A 19,424-nucleotide genomic window follows, 5' to 3' on the forward strand; every position below is an offset into this window, starting at 1 on the left:
ATCCTTTGCGCCAAACCAAAAATATGCAAGAATACATATAACATACTTATGTCCGCGAGCCAGCAAAAGGTTTCTCTTCTTCCTCCCACTTCTGGCGCTCAACAACGCTTCGGGCCCTATAGATCTGATTAGCAGGTTAATCTGGAAAGTAGATATAGTTGACTCACCGGTAAGCTTTGACAAAGCGCCAAACCTCGGTGTCTGCGAGGTTCCAAGCCTCGACAACATCCTTGATGTTGATGCGGTTGGTGTCCTTGTCTTTGATAGTATCCCGGGCCTTCTGAATCAGCTCGTACTCAATGCCGACTCCTTGCTCGCTCGGAGTCCGATCCTGTGCACTCTTCGCGGTGTGCTGGTCGTTTTCGGTCGCAGGGTCAATCTTGCCTCCGCGAGGAATCTTGAATCCAAACTGCCATTCGAACTCATCAAGGAGTTCGGAGGGGAGAGTTTGCCCAGCCTCCGCGGGGAGGGATTCCACGGTCATCCATAGAGAAGTGCCGACAGCATCTTCACCTGCGACAACCTGCTTGAAGATGACTCCACGATAGGAAGCACCCAATTCCGGTCCAAGGTCCTCCTTGGTCACCTCTGACAGCCAGGCATCACGCTCGGTTTCCCGGCGAATCTGTGGGGTTGTGATCACATCCGACTTCTTTTGCAAGCTAACCAGAGTGTAGGGGTGAGGAAGGGTGCCGATGGTGAACAGGAAAGTGGTATTTTTGTAGGTCGAGGGTTGGCTGATGCGCATGGGCTGCTTTGCAGAGTGACAGGAGCGGCAATCCGGAAGGTTGGGTGGACAAGATTCGGGAATCGGCGACTCGGGGCACTGGATAAGGGCCTTTGCCAGCCGGAGGGCAGGCTCCACCAAGGCAGTGGTGTGCTGAGGGAACGGTTTTAGCACAGCCAATCCCGCTGGGAAGGAGTTCTGGAAGGTATTATGTAGATGCGAATTGATCAGCTGCACCAAGGCAAGCTGACCAGCCGCAGGGTTCTGGCCCATCTTCTCGTGCACGCTCGCGTAGTGGGAAGTAATGGCCGCCGATTTGTAAAAGGCCAAAGCATGTGGCTGTTCAACCTTGAAGAGCTCTGGGGCAATTAGATCCACAAAGGACGGGGTTTTATCCTCGAGCTTCTTGACTGCGGCCTCAACGGCGTCAGCGATACGCGACTTCTCCGCCGAGTAAAGGGCATTTTTGACATTTTCAAATCGTGTAATCAACTCTGGCATGCTACCGCGACGAAGGTACGACAGCATAGGGTCGTCATATCGCGCCATGGGGAAGCAATGGAAATCCGCAAGCATTCCGGTGCCCATGTGTCCCCAGGCAAGCCAACCGAACACCTCGTTCTCAACCTTAGGCGCAAGGTTCAGCCTCTGAACAATTTCGTAGTTGGGATTCTTCATCGCGTCTCCCGGGGTCAACACCACGGGCCGGAATCCTTGCGCGTACCACGCCCGACGCCATGCGAGAAGCAATTCCGCGTCGGCATTCTGCAGGTCCTTCAGATCTTTCCCATTGGCCTTGTTCGGGTTGAATTTCGTGTTGTAGTAGGTATAAATCGGTCGGCGTTCGCGAAGGGGGGAGGACAGAGCGGCTCTCATCCAAGGTGATGGCGGAAGAGAATGGGTTCAACCATTCCAAGGTGCTGTACCATTTCGACTCGCCATGGGTGCTGTTATTCTGTTCCTCGGGTTGCTCATGCGAAGGAGGGCGGAAAGAAGGTAGGTGGAAATTGCTTAATGATGGTAGTTTTGGTCTGGGCACATACTTGGCTGGACCAGTGACCTCTTCCTCGGCGGTGGCATCAGGGACCGGGGAGGACGAGAAAATGAAAAGCAAAAGTGCCACAAAAACGATGACGGACAGGAGAGCCGTACTCCGATGAGGAATCATCTTTTCCACATTCACATCAACAGACCTGTATCAAGGCCTGTTAAGAATTGGAAGAAAACACGTTAGGACCGCGAGGCTACTCCTGAGTGTCCACCTTGAACGGGATCGGAGCCAACCAATCGAGGCTTGCCGGAGATGACGATAGATATTATGCCAACTCAACACTATCCCATCTGAATGCTGATGCCAAACAGCTCCAGTGCCTTGTTTTTCGCCAACAAAGAAGCTCTAGCAATCTCAAGAGCAGGTCCACGTCATTTAAGGATGGGATGACTTTCTTGACGCCTGAGCCTCTGTGCTGACTCAGCAAACTTTAAATGACCTAGTGTCACCAAGTAATCAACGTACATAAACACATATATGTTGACGTGAAGTAGAATCTTGTTTCTCTATATTGAACGGCTTGTTATGGCATGTTACTTGGTACCAATCAAATCATATATACTTGTATTGTATCAGATATAGAGCACACACAAGCAATGTACTTGGGACTACATCTGCTGCCCCCAAAATATATATCAAGACTATAAACTATATCACAGAGCTACAAGCAATTCATGCTACTCTATCTCTCTATCATCTACCAGTATATATAAACCGAACAAGGATGCGCTCCTCTGTACTCCATACATAACGGTAAGGCGGTGAACTATCCAATTTATTGTGGGGGACAGCCACAGCCAATCAGCGCCTCAATGCGTGGTGATCGCGGCGAAATCGGACTTTTCACCCCTCGGATATGGGGGGGTAATTTGACTCATCTTGTCTTTTTCAATCTCCGACTGTTTTGACATACTGCAATCATGGCTGTGGGAACGGCCTCATTGCAGGACCGCCTGGAGACATGGGCACAAAGGTTGAACAACTTGACCGTCTCGCCATTGACTCGTGACTATCCCGATACACAGAAGCCCGATAGTAAGAGAGCTATCGAGGCCTTTGAGTCTCTCCGGCTCCCCAAGGAGACTCAATTGCAGCTTCAGAAGTTGTCCGGATCATCATCCGGTTTCACCATTTTTCTGACTGCCTTTGTTATTCTGGTGGCCCGTTTGACAGGTGATGAAGACATCGCTGTGGGGACGAGCTCGGAGGAGGATGGTCGTCCATTCGTCATCCGTATCCCCATTGATGCTTCGGAGACCTTTGTCCAGCTCTACGCAAAAGTAGACAAGGTGTGTATAACTGTAAGGGTTCTTGGATTGACTGCTAATAGCTCCACAGGCATTCAAGGAAGGTAGTTCCCAAATCGTGCCTCTGGGCAGCCTTCGCACTTACATGCAGGAGAAGTCCAACTCAGAACGCACTCCCGTCCTTTTCCGATTTGCCGCATACGATGCCCCTGCCGCTTCTCAGGATTACCCGGCGAATACCTTTGAGACTACGGATTTGGTGGTCAATGTTGCACCGGGCAACCTATCTGATGGTTCGGCTTCGGAGGTCGAGCTGGGTGCATACTACAACCAGCGTCTCTTCTCAAGTGCACGCATCGCTTTCATTCTCAAGCAGTTGGCAGTTATTGCCAGCAATGCTGCTGCCAAGCCAGAGGAGGCTATCGGACGCATTGACTTGATGACCGAGGACCAGCGTGCGCTTTTGCCCGACCCCACCTCCAACTTGAACTGGTCCAAGTTCCGTGGTGCTATCCACGACATCTTCTCCGCCAATGCGGAAAAGCACCCCGAGAAGCTGTGTGTGGTTGAAACCCAGTCGAGCAACTCTCCTCACCGCGAGTTTACCTACCGCCAGATCAATGAGGCCTCTAACATCCTTGGTCACCATCTGGTGCAATCTGGTATTGAAAGGGGCGAAGTTGTTATGGTCTATGCTTACCGCGGTGTTGACCTGGTGGTTGCTGTTATGGGTATCTTGAAGGCCGGTGCGACATTCTCCGTCATCGACCCTGCCTACCCACCAGAGCGACAGAACATCTACCTCGACGTTGCCCGTCCTCGCGCTTTGGTGAACATTGCCAAGGCTACCATTGATGCAGGCGAGCTATCGGACATTGTCCGTACTTTCATCAACGAGAACTTGGAACTTCGCACTGAGGTTCCTGCTCTTGCCCTGCTCGATGATGGAACCCTCGCCGGTGGATCCGTCAATGGCCAGGATGTCTTCGCTAATGAAGTCGCCCTAAAGTCCAAGCCAGTTGGTGTCGTTGTTGGCCCTGACTCTACCCCGACTCTGTCTTTCACCTCCGGCTCAGAAGGCCGGCCCAAGGGTGTTCGTGGCCGTCACTTTTCCCTGGCCTACTACTTCCCTTGGATGTCCGAGACTTTCAAGCTCACCCCTGATGAGAAGTTTACGATGCTCAGTGGTATTGCTCACGATCCCATCCAAAGAGATATCTTCACCCCGCTGTTCTTGGGTGCTCAGCTCTTGGTGCCCGCTCGTGAGGACATCCAGAACGAGAAGCTCGCCGAGTGGATGCAGAAGTATGGTGCTACTATCACCCACCTTACCCCTGCTATGGGTCAGATCCTCGTCGGTGGTGCCTCTGCTCAATTCCCAGCTCTTCATCACGCATTCTTCGTTGGTGACATTCTGATCAAGCGTGACTGCCGCTCGCTCCAGGGACTAGCGCCCAACGTGAACATTGTTAACATGTACGGAACGACTGAGACCCAGCGTGCCGTCAGTTACTTTGAAATCCCCAGCTACTCCAGCCACGAAGGTTACTTAGACACCATGAAGGACGTGATTCCTGCTGGTCGCGGAATGTTGGACGTTCAGATGCTTGTTGTCAACCGCTTTGACCCTAGCCGTATCTGTGCTGTTGGCGAAGTAGGTGAGATCTACGTTCGTGCTGCGGGTCTTGCCGAGGGCTACCTTGGCTCCGCGGATCTGAATGCCAAGAAGTTCCTTACCAACTGGTTTGTCAAGCCCGAGGTGTGGACTGAACAAGACAAGGTCGAGTCTAAGAACGAGCCATGGCGCGAGTTCTACGTCGGTCCCCGGGATCGTCTGTACCGCAGTGGTGATCTGGGCCGTTACACTCCCTCTGGTGACGTTGAGTGCTCTGGTCGCGCTGACGACCAGGTCAAGATTCGCGGTTTCCGTATTGAGCTTGGAGAGATTGACACTCATCTTTCTCGCCACCCTCTGGTCCGTGAGAACGTTACCCTGGTGCGAAGAGATAAGTTTGAGGAGCCTACTCTGGTCAGCTACTTTGTGCCTGATATGAGCAAGTGGGCTTCATGGCTCGAGAGCAAGGGTCTCCAAGATGACGACTCTGCTGAGGGTATGGTCGGCCTGTTGCGCCGCTTCCGACCTCTTCGTGATGATGCTCGTGAGCACCTCCGCAGCAAGCTCCCCACGTACGCTGTGCCCACCGTCATCATTCCTCTCAAGCGTATGCCTCTGAACCCTAACGGCAAGATTGACAAGCCCGCACTTCCCTTCCCCGACACCGCTGAGCTGAGCGCTGCTGCGCCCCGCCGCCGCTCCTCTGCCATGCAGGCGCTTTCTGAGACCGAGCAGGCTCTGGCTCAGATCTGGGCCAAGCTCATCCCCAATGTGACTGCTCGCATGATCGGAGCCGATGACTCCTTCTTCGACCTTGGCGGTCACAGTATTGTTGCCCAGCAAATGTTCTTCGACCTTCGTCGCAAGTGGCGTGGAATCGATATCAGCATGAACGCCATCTTCCGCAGCCCAACCCTCAAGGGCTTTGCCGGTGAAATCGATCGCTTGCTGGCTCTTGAGTCATTCGCTACCAGCGATGACAAGTCTCTTGCCGGAGCCGTACAGGCCGCCAACGAGCCTGATGATGAGTACTCCAAGGACGCACGCCAGCTCGTGAACGAGCTGCCCAAGACTTTCCCTGCCCGTACCGAGCCCATGCTTGCCACTGAGCCCACAGTGTTCCTCACTGGAGCTACTGGTTTCCTAGGTGCCCACATCCTCCGTGACCTTCTTACCCGTAAGGAGCCTTCCACCAAGGTCATTGCTCTCGTTCGTGCCAAGACTGAGGAACAGGCTCTCGAGCGTCTTCGCTCGACTTGCCGCGCATACGGCTTCTGGGATGAGGCATGGACTGCCCGACTCCAGGCCCTGTGTGGTGACCTTGGAAATCCCCGGTTCGGTCTTTCCCAGGATGTGTGGGATGATCTCACCAACCGCGTCGATGCCGTGGTCCATAACGGAGCTCTTGTTCACTGGGTCTACCCCTACGCCACCCTCAGGCCCGCCAATGTCATGGGTACCATCGATGCTCTGAAGTTGTGCGGCAGTGGAAAGGCCAAGCAGCTCGCATTTGTCAGTTCCACCAGTGCCCTAGACAAGGACTACTTCGTCCAGGAATCCGAACGTATCATCGCTGCTGGTGGCAATGGTATCAGCGAAGACGACGACATGGAAGGCAGCAGTGTCGGCCTTGGAACAGGTTACGGTCAGAGCAAGTGGGCTGGTGAACACCTCGTCCGTGAGGCTGGCCGCAGAGGCCTCAGGGGTACAATCATTCGTTCCGGATACGTTCTGGGTGACTCGGTGACTGGTACTACCAACACTGATGATTTCCTCATTCGAATGGTCAAGGGTTGTATCCAGCTGAATGCCCGTCCCAACATCCACAACACGGTCAACATGGTCCCAGTTGATCACGTGGCTCGTATTGTTATCGCCTGTGCCTTCAACCCGCCTCGTGAGTCTGTCGCTGTTGCCCATGTTACTGGACACCCGCGTCTGCGTTTCAACCAATTCCTTGGTGCGCTCGAGCTCTACGGATACAATGTTCCCCAGGTCGACTACGTGCCTTGGTCTACCTCCCTCGAGCAGTATGTCAACGACGGCCAACACAATGACAAGGACTCCCAGCATGCCCTGTAAGTTACCCTTTCGTGGAATCATGATTGAAAGACACTAATTTCATTTATAGTATGCCTCTCTACCACTTCGTCACTGCTGACCTCCCTTCCAATACCAAGGCCCCCGAGCTGGATGACACCAATGCGGCCGCTGCCCTACTTGCGGATGCCGCCTGGTCAGGCGTTGATGCATCAGCCGGCGCTGGTGTAACCGAGGAATTGGTTGGCCTGTATGCGTCATATTTGGTGCAAATTGGCTTCCTTCCTGCGCCCACTATTGCCGGAGCTCGTCCTCTGCCTACTGCCCAGCTCAGCGAGGAACAGCGCAAGACCTTGCTGAGCATTGGCGGCCGTGGCAGTGCTGCTTGAAAATAAAATTCAAAATCATGCGTTGTTTATGTCTGTTTTGAAGCATTATGATTCTCATGGGAAAACTGCATTTGTATTTAAAAGAACAATGAGAGACACTTATGGCTTGCGATGCCCAGGTGTATAGATAAAAACTGCCGGTTCGCCGATCTTCCCGCTCTCCCCTCGGGATTCAACGTTTTGCTCACTCCACACCGGTTGCCCCTCGTGTACTTTCGGTATTTATATAGACTTTGCTGTATCCCTCTTCTCCCTATTCTCTCTTTTCTAATCGCATTCTCCATCTATCATGGCTTCTGAAGAAGGTACGTGAGCGCGAACCGTCCTTGTTTTCTGCGTCTTTCTTGGCAAACTTCTTCCCATCCCCATCCATTTTTTCCCATCTTCTTTCCTGCCTCCCAGTCAATTTAAGGCTCTCCGATCAATCTGTTGAACTTCGGTGAGAAGCGACGGTTGTTGGGATCTATTGCCTCCCCATTCCTCTCACTGTGCCTCCTCCCCGCGGACTCTCGCAACTCTCGTCACAGCCCACCTTCTCTCTCTCTTCCCCATGACTTTCGCGAGACTCGCCGGGCAAACCGGTTTCATTGCACGCGCAGTGGGGATAGCAAGTGACTCATCGAGTTGCCTGCTCAAGACTCGCTCGCGAGTATCCCACGGCTCGAGTTTCTCGGCGCCTCGCACCGTCCCCTTCTCGACCTCCACCCCCCTCCGTTGTGCCAATCACAAAAGCAGCAGCGCAGACACACCAAGCGCGAACACCCCCAACGCCAAGACCCAGACTGACCAAGTTGGCGGGGACCACACAGATCGGTACGCAACCGCGCTGCGCAACAACAAGGAATGGGCAGCACAGACGGCACGAGAGTACCCCGATCTCTTCCCAACCCTCGCGACCGGCCAAACACCACAGATTCTCTGGATCGGATGCTCCGACTCCCGCTGCCCAGAGACCACCTTCTTGGGCCTGAAGCCCGGTGATGTGTTCGTGCACCGTAACATCGCCAACGTCCTCCACCCCGGTGATCTCAGTTCGGCCGCCGCCATCGAATATGCTGTGCAGTACCTGCGCGTGAAGCACGTTGTCGTGTGTGGGCATACCGCTTGCGGTGGTGTCGCGGCCGCCATGGGCAACAAGAATCTTGGAATTCTGGACCCGTGGCTGTTGCCTCTCCGTCAGCTGCGCGAGCGCAACCTCGATCTTCTGCAGTCCCTGTCTCCCGACGAGGCTACCATGAAGTTGGCCGAGCTGAACGTCCGCGAGGGTCTGAACATCGTCAAGCAGAAGGGTGTTGTCCTGAACGCCATTCAGGAGCGTGGACTCGAGCTCCACGGTTTGATTTACGACGTCGGTTCGGGTGTTCTCAGCGAGCTGGACACTCAGGATTCGGAGGAGGTGATCAGGGCCCGTTTGACCGCTTTCAAGACTGAGTGAGAGGCGAAGGCTTCCGATTGGGATTGGGATTGGGATTGGGATTGGCGTACAGGCCAACTCAAGGCAACAACTCAACCGTTGAGATGCAACATATTTTGGTGTAGATAGCAACAGCGGAAAATGACGGTTTCATGAAATATCCTACCCAAAAAAAACAAAAAAAGGGTGGCCCTGGGGGACCCTCGAGGTAATACCCCTCGGCAGAAATCGTATGGCATGATGTGTGGATCTGACCCCAACACAACATCCTTTTTAAGTCCTCTAAGTGGCCCATCTGAACACGAATAAGCCCAATCAACTTGAAACATCTCTGCTCTCATGCATATTATGCGTGGAGACTGGGACACATTGGATATGAGGCTCTTGTTGACTTTTCGACCTGCATAGAGTCATCGCAGCCTCGTCGTTGCCTCACTTCACCCGGGCATCTTTGCTGCTTTCGTTCCCCGACAGCATAGGCAACAGTCGTATACATGTCTGCCTTAAGATCCTGGTCAAGATGTAAATATAAAGGCAATCTTTGTTGTTCCCTCTCTTTCTCACCCTGCGTCAAGTTTCTTTCGTCTATATCTATCCGTCCATTTCCCTTCTGTCTTCTCCATAATTTGCATTCCATTTCCCAGCATTACAAACTGGAAAATGGCGACCGCAAACGGAACAGAGACAAACGGCACAGAGGCAAATGGCACCGAGGAAACAACCGTCCAGTATGAGCCCGTCGGCACCATCTGCGACGTCCGCAATCTATACCAAACCAAGCCCGACGAGAACGACAAAACATCATGGAGCAAAGAAATGCCCATAGACCTCCCCGAGCCGGCCGAAGACGCCGAATCAGCCCAATACGTGCTCCTAGTCCGCAAGACAAAATGCTACGACGGACGCAAGAGCCTGCAAGTCCACTCAATCGTGATCCAAAGCGAGCCTCTGAAGAAATTCCTTGGCAAAGCACTGGGCAACTACCCAGGCGTGACGACCAGCCTGGAACGCCTCGAGTTTGAAGCTCCCTTCAAGCCCATCGTCCACCGCTGGGAGGATATAACCAAAGCCCGCGAAGAAGAAGAAGACCCAACGACCAAAGCGCACGTGGATCTCTTCTACAAGATCATGAGCGAGGAATTGAAAGAAGTCATCGATCGCATGAAAGATCTAGTCGCCAACGGAGTCATCACCTTCGACCTAGTATGGTGCATCATGGAACCGGAAGACGTGGTCCTCTCTTCACGCGGCGGATCCCTGCGCGCATACCAATTCTCTTCACTGAACCGCACACGATGTGGATGGGAAGCTAGCGTCAACTACGTCGAATTCGACGGCACAGACTTCGGATTCCAGAGCACTGACTTTGCTATCGATACGTTCACGGGCACGGTGCCCATCACCTCGCTGCGCTTATTCCCGCTGAAGCACCACAAAGACCAGGATGCTATCCGCGCGATGTTGATTGCGCGTGGTAAACGATGGGAGGAGCATAAGGGGTACCACTACAAGGCGTACGAAGGGCCTGCCATGAGCCGGACCTGGGATGACCGGAACAGCGAGGAAAAGGAGACGAAGTACTTCGTCAAGAGCCGGATTATCATCGATGCGGAGGGATACAATATTTTCCATCCTAGCACGTCTGTCCGGACGAGTATCGAAATCGGGAAGGAGTTGGAGAGTGATGAACAGCGACTCTTTGCGACGCCCTGGTTGCATGGGTATTCTCTCAAGGATAAGGAGTGGCTTATGCTGCATCTGGAGATGACGAAGGATATCGAGTGGGATGATGATGCCTTCAAGTCTTTGGTTCTACCGCAGGAACAGGAGAATCTCAAAGATGTCATCTTGGCTGTTGCCAAAGCCCAATCTAAGAAATTGGATGCCTTTGATGATGTTGTTCAGGGTAAGGGTCGTGGTATCATTATGCAGTTGTCTGGTCCGCCTGGTGTGGGTAAGACTCTTACTGCAGAGAGCGTTGCCGAGGTCATGAAAGTGCCGTTGTATGTCATGAGCGCTGGAGACCTGGGAATGAATGCCGACAGCGTCGAGAACAGCCTGAAAGACATCCTGCGCATGGTTCCAAAATGGGGTGCAGTCCTTCTGCTCGATGAGGCCGATGTCTTCATGGAAACGCGCGCTGCAACTGATCTCGCTCGTAACGAGCTTGTTTCGATCTTTTTGCGGATGCTTGAGTACTACGAGGTAAGTCGGATTCCATTGCAGTCACGCAAACCAACAAGGAGACGAGAACATATTCAGTATACTAACCTGATATCCCCTCCAGGGAATCCTCTTCCTAACTACCAACCGCGCTCAAAACATCGATCCAGCATTCGAATCTCGAATCCATATTTCTCTCCATTACAGAGACCTCGATTCAAAGTCCCGCCGATACATCTGGGCCCAGTTCCTGGGTCGGTCGGCTAAGACTGATACTTTCACTGATGAACAGCTTGATCAGGTGGCTGAGGTGGCGTTGAACGGTCGCCAGATTAAGAATGTTATCAAGACTGCCGGGCTTTTGGCTTGGGCGCAGGATGGGAATCTTAAGTATGAGCATATTCGGACTGTGCTTGCGCTTAGAGATCTACCTAAGTAAGGGGTGGTGGGTGATGGACGGTTTCGGGGCCATGATGATTATGATATGATGACACAAGAGCTTTATTCTTATTCTTATTTTTACTTTCGGACGCGGAAGCCGTTTCTGCTGAAGTTTCGCCGGCAGCATATAAGTAAGGCGAGATATAGGGATAGGGGAGATCTATTGCAGAGTGGACAAGGCTCATTCAATAGTGCTGTGATATAAGTCACCGTATAGGCTATTCCACCGGTGAATAAAAAAGGATCAGCCCTGTAAAGGACCGCCCCTGTCCCCTTACCGAGGCTTTCCTATGCCCCTATGATAAGGAAGTACTATTGAAGGGACCGCGATAGATCACTCGGACTACGAGAGGCCGAGGGCAGCTATAACCGTTTTACAGTTATCACCGTTCTTGTCGGAGTCATAGCGGACTGCGCCAATTATGGCTTCTATGGTGGTAGCTATAACATTCTTCCTAGCTATAGGGCCCCACCAGCCCGAATTCTTCACAATGAAGAGGTCAAATGCCCTAGTCATTTAGGTTGTTATTTGAGGCCACCTTGGTGATGACGTTCTGGATCTCTTCTCTTAATAGTAATGGTTAGCACACGCGCAAAATAGTAATTGATAAGGGGCCTCTACCTAGAAAATTTTTTCTATCTCAGTGCTGGTCGACGAGAATCTTATTGCCTCTGGGATTGAATGAACCAGAGCCTTAAAAGGGAGCTCGGTTAGTAAAACGGTAGGTCTGCTAGGGAACTAAACTCTCAAAGGCCTCAATTTCCTCGCCCGACGGGAGGGGACATGAAGATAACTATAGCGACGATTCGAAAAATAGTTAGTGTGCTGTTAATAATAATATAGTGTGCTATTGTGTTACAAACAATTGATTGAATGAGAAATAACAGAGACACAAGGAGGAAAGGAGAGGATATTTATAAGAAATGAAGGAGATTGAGAGGCGAGTCAGGTTGGCACAGCCCGGCAAGATGACTAGAATGGTATAGGGCTTGACTTTGTTCAGCCTCACTTTCCTGTTAGCTGAAGCCAAGTGATAGGGGTACTGCCAAGGTGCTAAGATATCGCGTATAGGTCTAAGAACCAACTTACAACTAATCTAAACCGACAACTGTACCCGCCGCCTGCCCCCCACCCAAAATTCTTCTGGTTCGGCATTCCCTAACAACTTTGTTAGGAGAACATTCCCTAAGTAGCTCTTGGTTAAGCTTTAAAAGCTGACGTCGGCAATCTCTATTAAGCTTTTTGTCTGGCTAGATCCGGCCCATAAGCCTCACGGTTTACAACCTTATCCCGTTAAACCATCGGTAAGCTTTGGAATCAAAGTTTACCTGTCGCCGTAGGCGGCGACAGCAATGTTCAATTGACAAATAGGGTTACTTAAGTTTCGATACTTTAAATTATATTTTGTATGTGTACTAGCCCAATGCTGGATAGCCAACCTCGTGTTGGCAACGGTCTCCGAATCGAGTCTTGACGTCAAGCTGGATTGTGACACGCTCTGTAGGGTCGATATAAAAGCGTCTGTTCGACTGAACCGATCTATCTTCTCAAATATCGACAGTTTTTGGTTCCTGTCGGCAATGTTTGACCAAAGCAGCAAGTCCCGTATTTCCCTTGGGCTGAAGGCTCTGGGAATGATTCTTGGCCATGTGAATCTTGGAATCGCGGAACCTGCATCCTGGATATCTTTCCAATCTGTGAGTATCTGTTGAGTCGATAGTTCCTAAACCGAAAGAATAAATATTAATCTTACCAAAGAGGCCTGACATCCTCGCTCCTTCACTCAATGTGAGCATCAATGATGATGGCTTAGTCACACCAGGTTATATATTCATGGCTCCGTACGAAACGGACAGACCGGGACCGTATATTTATTCTACCGATGGGGTATGTAATTCACTTGCCCGCTTTTGAATCCGTCTCACAATCGCTAGGACCTTATTTGGAGTGGATCAGATGGGTCGACCACCGAGCTTTTCCATGATCTCCATGTCTGCAATTATGGAGGGTCTGATCATCTGTGCTTCTTCCAAGGAACTCAGATCGAAGGCTATGCGCGGGGCCGAAATTTAATACTTAACAATAACTATCAACCTACTACGGAAGTACAGAGCGGTCAGGGGCTCGAGATAAGTGACATGCATGAGTTGGAAGTCCTGGACGGGGAACGTATGTTGTTTACGATCTACCAGCCACGGTTGTATGATCTATCGGCATACGGTATGAAAACCCCAGGCTGGGTCATGGATGGCGTTTTTCAGGAAGTCGACATTAAGAGTGGAAAGGTGCTTTTTGAGTGGGGATCGCTTGGTCACGTTCCTCTTTCGGAGACCTACGTTCCTTTGGGGATCAATCCAGTCGTTGGCGATGGATTAAGCAATTCTACCGCCTGGGATTATTTCCACATCAATTCTGTTGACAAATTCTCTGACGGCGACTACCTTGTTTCCGCAAGACATACTAGCTGCATCTACAAACTTTCTGGTGAAGACGGGGCTGTAATATGGCGACTAGGTGGTGTCAACCCTACTTTTCACATGACCGACTACAACTTTTCTTCGCAACATGATGCGCGCGTCCACGGGGAAAATAACACGCATACAGTGCTTTCGCTCTTCGATAATGGAAGTAACAACTACAGAAACACTTCACTCATATCGTCCGGTATGATCGTCGCGATCGATCACCAAACCAACACCTCGACACTCATCACAAGGTTCCAGGCTCCAGGAGAGGGCCTACGCTCTACCAGCCAAGGAAACACCCAGATACTGTCTAATGGAAATGCGTTTATTGGATGGGGAAGCAATCGGTCTTTTTCAGAGCATACTGCAGATGGTACGCCAGTCTACTTTGCCACCTTGATTGACAATGATTCGATGAATTATCGCGCATTCAAGTACAATTGGACCGCGACACCATCTGATCCTCCAGCTCTCTCCGCACAAGCTCCCTCATCAAATGGTGCAACGACATTCTGGGTTAGCTGGAATGGAGCGACAGACAATAGCCATTGGAACTTCTACGGGTCCAGTTCTGCCTCCGACCCCTTTGTGCTGCTGGCTGGTGTAGGCAAGCAGGGATTCCAGACTACCTACACAAGCCCCAAATTCTATCATCGGGCATTTGCGGAAGCGGTAGCATCCGACGGCTCCAGTATGAAGAATTCGTCGGTAGTGAATGTGTCAGTTCCAACATGACATCTTCCAAGTGGGAAACAAGCATGACATATCTAAGGCTGAAATTGAAGTCCTCGTCAACTATCTTTACTCTTTTACAAAATCTTCACTATCCAACACTTCAATTTTGCAATTCGAATGGGATGCCAGATTTTGCAATGTACTTTCCGTTTAGTTACCGTTATATTCATTTGGAATTAATAAGATACATCGTTCGCTAAAGTCGCGATGTTTGGTTCTTTAAGTGGATTATATGTAGCCTGGAGCAGTTCAGTTTTCGGCTCAATTTCTGTCTTGCGCAAGTGTTACCTTGTGTTCTGCTCTCGTCCAGAAAGTCTGGCTCTGTTCGTTCTTTGTGTTGTATAAGCGCATGTTGCAAGTCAACGGCATGTCAGAACACCTAGGAAATGATCCGATCAGCCTATTTGCGAGTGAGCTTTGGCCCTCTTTCGACTCGCTACTCGCAGTGAGACATCGCCACAGTGTATCATCCACAGACAGATGGACAGATAGAGCGACAAAATCAGACCCTTGAGTATTTCCTGCGAAGTTGAGGTAAATTAAGAAAGATGATTTGGCACGCTAGCTGCAAATCTCGTAGTTCACATACAACGAAACCACACGCATACGACGGCAGGTCTCGCACCCTACGAAGCACTGATGGGATGGCGGCCTCACCTACGAGAGAGTTCTTGAATATCCATAGGAGCATCATAAGGATGCTGCCTCATAAGGATGCTCCCTCATGAGTGAATAAGATAAAGGAGATGCGCGCATTAATGATAGACAAGAATGTCCTGGCCAAGGGGGACCTGAAGCGGCATTATGATGAGAAGCGCGGCCAAATACACTTCAAGATTGCGAGATTGGGTGTACCTACGAAGGAATAACTTCATAACTGGACGACCTAGCACGAAAATGGACCACAAGATGCTGGGACCTTTCAAAAATCCACTATAGTTCTGGGACGCAGGCGAACACACTGCGCATAACCCCTCGTTTCCGGTTGTTGCACCCAACTCACACTGTGTCGGTGCTGGTGCACAATTGAGGGGAGCCTCCAAGCACGTAGAGCGCATCTGCGCCTGTTAGTATTGTCGGGAATGTCGGGTAAAAGATTGACAAGATCCTCACCCACAGAGGTGTGGAAAACCTTGACTTACTTGGTTAAGTAGGAAGGTTACGAGGACGCAGAAGTAACTTGGGAAGCGAGGGAAGACCTCGAAAATACCGACGCACTAGATATTTACGATCAGCGAAGCTCTCAGTTTACAGACAAGGAAGTCAGTGGAACGTATGGGAAGCGCTGGCGGCTTTGAATTGTTACCTACACCGGCTATTCCCTTTGCAAACTGTAAATCAGGAACCTCTCATTGTTCACTGCTACATCACCCTCTACATTAAGGACTAAAGACCAGTTGAACAAGGAGAACCTGCGAACCAGAGAGTCGTTGTATCGTCTGACCATATTGGAAGGTTGGGATAGAAGGGGCTTCTTGCACAAGGCGTAGAAGGGTTTGGAAATGAGGATTTTAGATGACCTGAAATGGTAGTCGTAGGCTAGTGATAGTGATCACAAGCTGCTTCTTCCAATTATTTCATCCCAAGCCACACGCTGAGAGGGTTGAGGTGAATCAGCGGCCTAGGATTAGATAGAAAGCTGTCACTGACCCTCAGTTTCCCTTCTCTTTTTCTCTCTTTCGTCCCAACTTACCGCTTTTTGGAATAGGTCCTTTGGGCTTCCTTACCTAGCTTTGCCCTTGCATCCATCGCTTTTCCGATGTTTGCCTAGGCCTGACAGTCCATGTCGTATAGGATGCGTAAGTATATCACCATATCGCTTTCATTACACGCTGGGCTCTCTAGAGTCGATATTCGCAACCTAGTCAAAGGCTATCTAGGCTTTAGACAATTTCCTTCCCCATCCCGTTAAATATGGGAGGAATCAGACTGAGTGGTTGCATATTGGGTCGTGATCTACCATTTGATAAAATTAGCCTTCATCATATGGGTCTGAAGTGCGCACTGATTTTTCCGATCTCCAACACGCGTAATAGAATGGCAGCGGCACAACAGGTGCGGTAGACTGGCATCGTTCAAACCTGAGGGAAATACTTGAAATTGTTTAATAAACAAGTTGATACATATTGAACAGAGGGTAAGTTATGGGCCTTTAAAATGATAATGAATAAAAGTCCGTGGCAACCTAGGTCTTGTCATGTTTCCTCCAAAAGCTTTAGTCATGTACATGGTATCGAAATTCTACCATATTACCGTTTCGAAGAGACTGTCGTAGATTCTGTCTAGAACTAAGGCAATATTACCATGACGCAGGAAATGTATCGTGTTTCAAACCGCGGTTGAACCTACCGTATAGTAGTCTGCTGGGGAAGCAGCTTGATAAAATTCGTATTCAGCTTATGTATTGCCATTGAATTGGTCTTCTTGACGTCTGTCATGGAATCAAAATGTGCAGAGCAAGTTTCTATTGACGCAAGTAACCATGAAGTGAAGGGTGTAAACCCGCCCAAAACCCGCCCAAACCCCGCGGTTGGCGAGGTCTACTCTCTAGCGTATAGAACCCGGCCACTACGTCATCAACGAAAATATGTTCGTTGTTCTACCAAAAATAGCCTCATCGGCGCAGAAGTATCACCCTTTTCTCATTGTGTTCAATCGAAAGCTAGCTACAAAATATTTTGTCGTATGATACGACCTGGGCGAGGTCTAACACGGGATGTATGCCAAGCTTTCCACCGAGAAACTGGGGCATCCGAACGGCGGTTCAAACAAATCGTTCGCCGGCTCTGAGATCCTTGGGCTGTGAGATCATTTCGACAGCTTGGTCCAACCCGGACGTCCCCGGTTTGTTCGACATACTAAGGTGTTTCGCCAAGGGAGGAACCTTGTATCGTTATCGTACCATGGATTGTTTGAACCAGAGTTCTGATCTCCGTCCCACTGTCTCCGCGGAAGAGTTAGCATACATCTAGTGAGACTGCGAGGGAACAACAGATCTCGACGTCTAGATGATTAATCTGTCTGTTTTGTGACGTCCTCACACAGAAGGCTAGATCAACTCTAACCTGCCACCCATATGGGATCATCAGCCGCCCGTATGTTTGAGCTTTCAGTCTACTGCGGGCTCGGCGTCGATTATGATCAGCGACAACTACTATTTGAAAATCTACGGTCACAGTTGCGAGTCAAAATCAATAATTACCAACCAAGTGACGGAAGCCTAATGTTAATCTTTTACTGATATCCCGATAGACCATTCTATGGCAATCACAAAAATCGATAGTTCACGGTGCGAATCTTCGGTGGTCTAGTCCTCTCGAATAGTGGATTCACTATAGCATAAAGGTAGATATATCTAAAAAAAAACAGGCATGATTGCATGGATACGAACCACGGTTCGAGGCCAGAAGGTATGCTAGCTCTGATACGACGGCTTCTAGCCTGCCAGTCACCGCCTTGGCGTTAAACAAAGTAATTTAGAACAGCTCACACCTAAACCACCCCACAAATGCCCTTTGACCACATCCGTCGAAGAATATGAGACTTTTGTAGCTTTCTAGCATATTTTAAGGAAGCGGAAACATCACGATCGGATTTCTACCTAACCATGGATCACTCTATATTGTACGCCGGAAGCAAGCTCAAGCCAAACAGAATGCGGCTAGAATCTAACTTGACCTCTTAGCACGATCATACTCCTTACTCTAGTACGATGTCTTCTGTGGGAAAGCTATGATCTCGGGCCTTGGCTTATCGTTGTTTTATATCGATTGTAATACGTTGACTTGCAATTTATAGCTAGTGAATGTTTCAATCTAAACCAGCGAATATAAGTGACCTTGAAGGACATCTCACAGACACGAGGCAGATAGCTAAACAATCACATTGGATGGCGACTACCATGCCAAGCACTCAGGCAAAGATAGCTTCCGTGGATTTAGTTTCCATGGCATAGAAAACGATACCCAAAATACTTCGTATGTCTAGAGCTTTGTGGACTGAGTGGAGAGCGGCAAGGCGAGTTTGAAGACTCCCCTTAGTCCAGCAGTCCTTATGCCCGAATCAGGGTATGGAATCGAGAAACACCATATCCACTCTGGTGAGCGACACAATCGATACTTGAAAGTCATGAGGTCCGCTTTGAATCTAGAATCATTTAGCCAACTCTGGTCCACGGTGCGATTGTATTCTTCTCTCCTCCATTGTGCGACGTTCGTCTATTTAAACCCCTAACAATTCACTGTTTTGCCTTTTGAAATCCAGAAACAAGCTAAGCGCCTAATCAACACACACTGTTTCAAAAGAAATAACCTCGGTTTTGACCTACAATATGAAGTCTCCTCTCTACATCTTGACTTTCCTGCTCCCCCTGGCGACTGAGCTGGTTTCAGCTTCTCCGACCGCGGAGCCTGATTTCGATGCTCTTGAGATGAGGGCCGGAGGTGGAGGCGGTAGTGGTGGTGGTAGTGGTGGTGGAGGAAGTGGTGGAGGAAGTGGTGGAGGTGGTGGAGGTAGTGGTGGTGGTGGTGGTGGTGGTGGAAGTGGTGGAGGTAAAAATCCCTGTCGTATTGATCACAATTACTGGTACTGGAGGTACCCGTGTGACCAGAGCGACAGAACTACCGAGGCACATTCGGGTGACAAGTTCTCTGCATCCTGCTGGTACAAGTAAGTCAATTCAATCATAAGCTATAGCACACAAGATGGAAGTAGCTGACAAATGTCGAAGAAATTGGTATAAGACCGACAAGGGATGGGCCCATAACTTCGACAAGCCTTCGAAATGCCGTATGTTTCTCTTATGCCGCTCACTAAAGCCTTTTCTAACTTATGCCAAAGACGGAGACTGGGAGAAGAGACGCTGCTAGGCGGCTATGGATCAGTGTACGGACTTTTTAATACAAGGTCTGTCGACACTCCATAGGTTCGAGGCAAAGGAATTGGTATGGCCCATGCAACGTTTAGTGATTAGTATTCTCCGTTACCCTTATTTTGTGGATTTGCCGCTTTTTCGTGTTACCAAAAATGAACTTATTTGTGTTTCTTGCTTTTCAATTGTATGCTACTGAGAGAACTTGCCTGACAGCCGTCGGGGAGTGTTTTTTAATAGCATCGTTAATGCACACTATATCTGCC

The 19,424-nt window shown here is 50.0% G+C and overlaps 6 protein-coding genes across 6 annotated transcripts; 5 read left to right on the top strand and 1 right to left on the bottom strand.

The window, feature by feature from the left end:
• Window positions 1-46: 46 nt before the first annotated feature.
• On the bottom strand, window positions 47-1,603 carry N7446_011159 (uncharacterized protein; the record flags this gene model as incomplete). Its single annotated transcript, XM_058519901.1, has 2 exons — window positions 47-116; window positions 168-1,603. 2 exons carry the CDS (start codon window positions 1,601-1,603, stop codon window positions 47-49), a joined length of 1,506 nt encoding a protein of 501 aa, XP_058367425.1.
• Window positions 1,604-2,698: 1,095 nt separating this feature from the next.
• Window positions 2,699-7,069, top strand: aarA (L-aminoadipate-semialdehyde dehydrogenase; the record flags this gene model as incomplete). Its single annotated transcript, XM_058519902.1, has 3 exons — window positions 2,699-3,067; window positions 3,117-6,718; window positions 6,772-7,069. The coding sequence occupies 3 exons, from the start codon at window positions 2,699-2,701 to the stop codon at window positions 7,067-7,069; spliced, it is 4,269 nt and encodes a 1,422-aa protein (XP_058367426.1).
• A 550-nt stretch (window positions 7,070-7,619) lies between these two features.
• On the top strand, window positions 7,620-8,504 carry N7446_011161 (carbonic anhydrase; the record flags this gene model as incomplete). The annotated part of the gene is made up of 1 exon (XM_058519903.1): window positions 7,620-8,504. The coding sequence occupies one exon, from the start codon at window positions 7,620-7,622 to the stop codon at window positions 8,502-8,504; it is 885 nt and encodes a 294-aa protein (XP_058367427.1).
• A 639-nt stretch (window positions 8,505-9,143) lies between these two features.
• On the top strand, window positions 9,144-11,085 carry N7446_011162 (ATP-binding protein; the record flags this gene model as incomplete). Its single annotated transcript, XM_058519904.1, has 2 exons — window positions 9,144-10,688; window positions 10,771-11,085. The coding sequence occupies 2 exons, from the start codon at window positions 9,144-9,146 to the stop codon at window positions 11,083-11,085; spliced, it is 1,860 nt and encodes a 619-aa protein (XP_058367428.1).
• Window positions 11,086-12,668: 1,583 nt separating this feature from the next.
• On the top strand, window positions 12,669-14,288 carry N7446_011163 (arylsulfotransferase family protein; the record flags this gene model as incomplete). The annotated part of the gene is made up of 3 exons (XM_058519905.1): window positions 12,669-12,785; window positions 12,847-12,975; window positions 13,023-14,288. The coding sequence occupies 3 exons, from the start codon at window positions 12,669-12,671 to the stop codon at window positions 14,286-14,288; spliced, it is 1,512 nt and encodes a 503-aa protein (XP_058367429.1).
• Window positions 14,289-18,618: 4,330 nt separating this feature from the next.
• Window positions 18,619-19,156, top strand: N7446_011164 (uncharacterized protein; the record flags this gene model as incomplete). Its single annotated transcript, XM_058519906.1, has 2 exons — window positions 18,619-18,956; window positions 19,018-19,156. 2 exons carry the CDS (start codon window positions 18,619-18,621, stop codon window positions 19,154-19,156), a joined length of 477 nt encoding a protein of 158 aa, XP_058367430.1.
• Between the last annotated feature and the right edge of the window lie 268 nt (window positions 19,157-19,424).

This window comes from Penicillium canescens (genome assembly GCF_028828765.1).
Source record: "Penicillium canescens strain IBT 15451 chromosome Unknown utg000008l_segment0_segment0, whole genome shotgun sequence".
NCBI classification, from domain to species: domain Eukaryota; kingdom Fungi; phylum Ascomycota; class Eurotiomycetes; order Eurotiales; family Aspergillaceae; genus Penicillium; species Penicillium canescens.